This window comes from Vigna umbellata, chromosome 1 (genome assembly GCF_029865625.1).
Source record: "Vigna umbellata cultivar VRB3 chromosome 1, Vumbellata_1.0, whole genome shotgun sequence".
NCBI lineage: Eukaryota > Viridiplantae > Streptophyta > Magnoliopsida > Fabales > Fabaceae > Vigna > Vigna umbellata.
This window is the reverse complement of record NC_142165.1, coordinates 69,134,512-69,141,132: the sequence shown is the minus strand read 5'-3', so window position 1 is coordinate 69,141,132 and position 6,621 is coordinate 69,134,512. Positions and strand designations below refer to the sequence as shown.

Sequence of the window (6,621 nt, the reverse complement as noted above, 5' to 3'; positions counted from 1 at the left end):
GAATGATAATGGTGTTGGAAGTGAGGGGAGTCCAGAGTTTGGAGTTCGGCTATAGTATAATGATGTGAGACCGATAGGTGGAAGTCCAAAGATGAAGTGTGATCCTCTGATCCAAAATGGCTCTCCCCTCTCCAAAGAAAAGGTTCATCCCCCATAAAAAAGGCCTCTCCCAGCTCTGCTTCGGAACCTAGGGGAAAAAGCCGATCTGACTTAAGATTTCCTTTCTGTGTCTTTTTCCTTTTTCGTGTTTGCTCCATGGTCAAAGCCACCATGTACAAACACCATTTCCTTTTTCGTGTTAACTTTTTTCAGCCCGAAGAACAAAGTCGACCACGTGATAGGCCTCATGGGAATGGGAATCTTAAGCATCGTTGCTGCAAGTTTCACGGTGAATGACGAGATAATGCTTACCCCGACTGAACAGAGGAAAAGCAACTACTGCCAAATCCAGAAAGGACTCTAAAGAACTTAGTTGACCACTGCATTTTATTTTTTTCATTTTTTTCATTTTTTTTTCATTTTTTTCAAAAACAATTAATAAAAGATGATAAAAAAAATAAATGAAAATTAAATTTAATACAAATAAAATAAAAATAATAAAGATAAAATAAAGATAAAAATGTAAAATAAAAGAAACAAAAAACACACATTTTTTTTTATTCATTTATCCGGACGAAATTGGGTATTGACAGCTGCCCCTCTTTACTTAGATTTTACTAGATAATATAAAAGATTATACTTTTATATTATCAAAGTAAAAGATGAGTAAAGATAGAAATACAAATTTCGTCCAGGTTTTAAAGAGAAAAAGAACAAAAATACCAATTTAAACACATACAATTACAAACTCCAAGAAGAGGGTGATAAAAAAAATGATAAGACATGAACTTGACCATTACTAAACGGTAAAGTTAAGCGCATAGGGATTAGAGGTCCAAATAAAGTTGGGTCTCAGAGGCGAGGTGAGCTGGGCTTTGGGGCCACTGTGGAAACTGAGTTTTGTGGGCCAGTGTAGAAACTGGGCTTTGGGGGCCAGTGTGGACTGGGCTTTGTGGGGGCCAGGCGAGCTGGGCTTTACGGGTCAGTGTAGAAACTGGGCTTTGGGGCCGGTGTAGGAACTGGGCTTTGTGGGCCAGTGTGGAAACTGGGCTTTGTGGGCCAGTGTAGAAACTGGGCTTGGGGGCCAATGTGAAAATTGGGCTTTGTGGGCCAGTGTGGAAACTGGGCTTTTGGGCCAGTGTGGAAACTGGGCTTTGTGGGCCAGTGTGGAAACTGGGCTTTGTGGGCCAGTGTGGAAACTGGGCTTTGTGGGCCAGTGTGGAAACTGGGCTTTGTGGGCCAGTGTAGAAACTGGGCTTGGGGGCCAATGTGAAAATTGGGCTTTGTGGGCCAGTGTGGAAACTGGGCTTTTGGGGCCAGTATGGAAACTGGGCTTTGTGGGCCAGTGTGGAAACTGGGCTTTGTGTGCCAGTGTGGAAACTGGGCTTTGTGGGCCAGTGTGGAAACTGGGCTTTGTGGGCCAGTGTGGAAACTGGGCTTTGTGGGCCAGTGTGGAAACTGGGCTTGGGGGCCAATGTGAAAATTGGGCTTTGTGGGCCAGTGTGGAAACTGGGCTTTTGGGCCAGTGTGGAAACTGGGCTTTGTGGGCCAGTGTGGAAACTGGGCTTTGTGGGCCAGTGTGGAAACTGGGCTTTGTGGGCCAGTGTGGAAACTGGGCTTTGTGGGCCAGTGTGGAAACTGGGCTTTGTGGGCCAGTGTGGAAACTGGGCTTGGGGGCCAATGTGAAAATTGGGCTTTGTGGGCCAGTGTGGAAACTGGGCTTTTGGGCCAGTGTGGAAACTGGGCTTTGTGGGCCAGTGTGGAAACTGGGCTTTGTGGGCCAGTGTGGAAACTGGGCTTTGTGGGCCAGTGTGGAAACTGGGCTTTGTGGGCCAGTGTAGAAACTGGGCTTGGGGGCCAATGTGAAAATTGGGCTTTGTGGGCCAGTGTGGAAACTGGGCTTTTGGGGCCAGTATGGAAACTGGGCTTTGTGGGCCAGTGTGGAAACTGGGCTTTGGGGCCAATGTTAAAATTGGGCTTCGTGGGCCAGTGTAGAAACTGGGCTTGGGGCCAATGTGAAAATTGGGCTTTGGGGGCCAGTGTGGAAACTGGGCTTGGGGGCCAATGTGAAAATTGGGCTTTGTGGGCCAGTGTGGGAACTGGGCTTCGGGGGCCAGTATGGAAACTGGGCTTGAGGGCCAGTATGGAAACTGGGCTTGGGGGCCAGGTAAAACTGGGCTTTCAAATTTTGAAATTCTTGAAACTCGTAACTTTGTGAAATGTTTTGTAATTTTGACAGAAATTTGATTTTTGAAAAGACATCAAGGTGTTGAAAACCTTCATTACAAATTGTTAAAATCTTGATGCAGGATCAGGATGTCGAGAAAAAGCTTGATCGACATGAAACAATATGGCTTGGTTGAGAAAATCTGAATGTTATTTTTTTTGTGTTTTTTTTTTTAAAAGAAGGAATCGATAACCACTCATATGAATGAAGAGGATTTCGATCAGAAATACTTTCTTTTGATGGATTGGTGCACATATCAAAAACGTTTGCTTTGTTTTGTTTTTTTTTTTTTTTTTTTACTTGAGTCAATTGTCTTACATGCAATCATCAAACTGATCGTTATTTTCAATGCTTCTAAAAGTGAGGAATGTCATACGTCCGAGATCTAACTTTGAGATTATTACATTTTTGACTTTTTCTTTCGAGACATCAATGCACGCATGCTTGAATTTACGGGCAAGTGAAAAAATGGGAGCTGTTTAGAACAGTTTGGAAGAGAATGAGATAGCCATGCGGGCAAGTCACCTCCTACACTCCTCAAAGGAGATGCAATATGGAAATGTAAAGGGGAAACTTGAGATACCCAAAAGTTGCCCCGGTTTGGTGTAATGAGTATGATGATGAATCCATGATAATTCGGGTGAAAAATTCAAGTAAGATCCGCAAAGCTGCCCCAATCTTGAGATTATCGGTTGATGAATTTCAAGAAAAAAGGTGTGGTGAGGTCCACCAAGCTGCCCCAATTTTTGTTGTTGTTTTCTTTTTTTGCATGGGGTTTTGTTTGGGAGAGGTAGCGGGTATGAAAGGATTGGTTAAAAGGATGACCCCAATCGGTTTGACTTTCTTTTGCATGCCGCTAGCTGGTTGGCAAAGAGATCCCTTCTTCCTGAGACATTACTTTTTCTTTTTTTTCAAAATTTTTTTTGTTTCTTTTTTTTTGTTTTTTTTTTTTTGACACTTTGCAAGTCATTTCGTCTTATCGCAAAATTAAGCTTTATGAAAGTTCGAGCAAAAATTATTCAATCTGTGTGGACTTTATTAGGCTTGTAATGTGGTTAGGGCTAGAAGGTATCGAAAGAAAGGGTTAAAGGCCCAAATGAATGCTTGTCGGTTATTTTTTTTTTTTGAAACAATGGTTATCATCTGGCATTGTGTCAACTATTTGACCTTTTGAGCACTATGTTTTTCTTGAATCTCCATTTTTCATTTTTTTTTCATCACTTTGTGATTTTTTGTTCTTTTTGTTTTTTCTTTGTTCACTCTTCTTGATGAAATTTCTTCGTTTAATCATTGAGTGTTCTTCATTTGCATCATGAGTTGACTCCTACCTGATGACAACCCTTGCTTGGGGATAATTTTGAAAAAGAGTTTATTTTTGGCTCAAACGGGGTGACAATGGATATATATTTTTTGCTTTTTAGATAAAGAAAAGATGGCCACACATCATTTCAAATTCTGATTGCTTTATTTTCAAAAGATTAATTCTACGACTAGATGACCTCAACATGAGTTCTTTTTTCCTTTCTCTTCCTTTCTAGACTGCCCTTTCGGGTTTTCAATCTAGTGGGGTTATTCTCTTTTTGAAAGTTCTTTTGTTTGTCTCAATGGATTCGGGGATCACCCAACTAGCACAAGCGAGAGTAATTTTGGTCAAGCCAATCTGCCCCAGTGTAAAGGTTTACTTTGTTACTGAGAGCAGTGACAATGTTTGTTGGGGAAAATCCTTTATTTAGGAAAAGTGAAGGGTGAAGGTTTTCAAGCAACATGGGCACAAACGTCTCGAAAAAACGTCAAATAGTTATTTTTGATTCAACATTTGACCTCGGAATAATCTGACACTGCAACTTTTGTTTTCGATTATCATTTTTTTTATTCATTTTTTGCTATTTTCGAAAAACAAGAGTTTGACGATTTATAAGAAAGACGAGTGACTTGAGACTGCCTTCATTTTTTTATTTTTTTCGATTTGTTCTTTGCGGCTTTCATTCTCTCTGTGACACCCTATTAGGACATGATTTCCAGTAAACCTTGGAGATACCACGTAATGAAAGTTCTCATTAAAAGTCATGGATGGAAATATGATATCAATGAGCATTGCCCTCATAGCAAGACAATTCAAAACACGAGCAAAACAACATCAATTTCGCCTTTTACAATAACCTATGCTTTCCCACATAGTCCTAGAGTCCTCTTCATTTGTTCATGGCATTTGTAGAGGCGAACTCACGCCTTGTCAGAGTGCTGGATTGACTTTCTTCAAACTTTAAACATCCTGAATCGATCAAAGATTGCACTTTATGCTTCAGAGCCTTGCATGCCTCTGTTGAATGTCCACGCGCTCCTTCATGATAATCACACCTGACATTTGTGTCATAGTTCTTTGGGTACGGAGGTCGCACAGGCCTGGTTGGACAAACCTCTATGAGGTTATTGCGGACAAGATCTGGCAGTAGCTCTGTATAGGTCATGGGGATAGGAGTAAAGTTGACGACCTTTTCATCACGATTGTAATTTCTTCGCTGAATGGCTCGATTGGACCCATAGGGATGTGACATTTGAGGATAGGCAGTAAAATGTGAATTAGCTCTTCGTTCTTCATGTCTAGGACCATACTCATTCAAATTCGCTACCAGATTTGGACCTAGTGCAATTTTTCCATTTCTCATGCCGTTCTCAACTCTTTCTCCAATTACTACTATATCAGCAAAACTCGAGGAGACACTGCTTATCATGAGTTCATAAAATGGTGGTTGTAGAGTATTTAGAAATATGGTAGTCATCTCCTTGTCATTCAGAGGAGGTTCTACTTGAGCAGCAATTTCTCTCCACCTTTGGGCATATCCTCTGAATGATTCAGACTCTTCCTTCCCCATATTTTGCAGTTGTACTCTGTCAGGTGTTAGATCTTTACTATATTCATATTGCCTTAGGAATGCATCAACCAGATCTTTCCATGAGTAGATGTGAGTTGTTTCTAAGCGCATGTACCAAGTTAGAGCCACGCCAGTTAAACTTTCTTGGAAGCAGTGAATCAAAAGTTTTTCATCCTGGGCATAAGCTGCCATTTTTCTGCAGTACATGGTTATGTGGCTCTTTGGGCAAGTATTTCCCCGATATTTCTCAAACTCTGGCAACTTGAACTTTGGAGGTATCACCACATCAGGAACTAAACATAGTTTTCTAGCATCTCCAAAATCAAAACTTCCTTCGCCCTCTATGGCTCTCAACCTCTTCTCAAAGACTTCTAATTTACTCTTGTCGTCCTTAAAATCTGCTGGTGTAACGACATAAGATGAAGACTTCGTCTCGGGTTGTTTTTCCATTATCATGCTCTCAATACCTGGTTGGATCGTTTTCCCAGGAATTGTGAAAGTGGTTGCCCCAAGCTCGTCTTCTACTTCAACTGCATTATCTTCAGCCTTTTGAGCGTCAAGGTGTTCCAATTCCACTCCTGAGGGTGGAGTGTAATTCGGGGGAAGACCATAGGAAGGGAAAGTTTGTGCCTCTGGAACTCTTTGTCGTGGTCGTTGTGCGCACGAATCTCCAGGGCTTTGTAAGGCATTCAGAGCCTCTAAGATTTGACTCATTTGTCCCTTCAGCTGTTGGATATCGGCTTTCATCCCCTCTTGAACTTCTCCTTGGTTCTCCATGATTTTTCGACTGGTTCGTGTCCCTTAGGGTGTTTTGGAGACTTAGCCGTATTATTATTTTTAAATCTGAATTTCATTAGATGAAATAAATTAAGAAAAAGAAAATAAAAACGAAAAGAAAAAGAGTAAAGACAAAGTGACGCAATTACTATAGTAAGAAATTATAAAGATGTGAAAACATTGCCAAATGTATAATCTGGAAATTAACATGAAACAAAGTCAATAGGACAGTTCATCCACAACATTTAAGTTCACCACATGTGAGTTACGCAAAATCACGATCAATTATCACGAGCCTTAGCCATCACATTCTTCATTTCTCTCATCATTTTCTTGCAGTAATTGAGGAAAGTTTCGACCTTCTTAGGCGGATTAAAGATCGGCATTACAGATTCAGCATCAGCTAATAACTTAGGGACATCCTTAATGGCTTCATTAGCAAGGGAAGCTAGTTGTGAGAAACTTCTCTTCCAATTTTCTATAACTCGCCCTTGTTCAACGGTATATTCCTTCATCTGATTCATCAACTCTTGATGTTTCTTCTCTGATTCAGCCTGATGCCAACGTTCCTTCTTCAGTTTTGTCACCGCTGCTTTCGCTTGTTGTTCGGCGTCGTCCATTCTAATATGCATTTTGTGCAACTCC

General features: G+C 41.0%; 1 protein-coding gene across 1 annotated transcript; it reads right to left on the bottom strand.

Annotated features, from left to right (window-relative positions):
- Window positions 1–4,518: 4,518 nt before the first annotated feature.
- Window positions 4,519–5,976, bottom strand: LOC148206160 (uncharacterized). The gene has a single exon (XM_088106933.1). The coding sequence runs from the start codon at window positions 5,974–5,976 to the stop codon at window positions 4,519–4,521; it is 1,458 nt and encodes a 485-aa protein (XP_087963059.1).
- Window positions 5,977–6,621: the final 645 nt, after the last annotated feature.

What these genes read in the sequence shown, in the direction of transcription:
- LOC148206160 (XM_088106933.1), bottom strand. Translation starts at nt 5,976, where the DNA reads ATGGAGAACCAAGGAGAAGTTCAAGAGGGGATGAAAGCCGATATCCAA.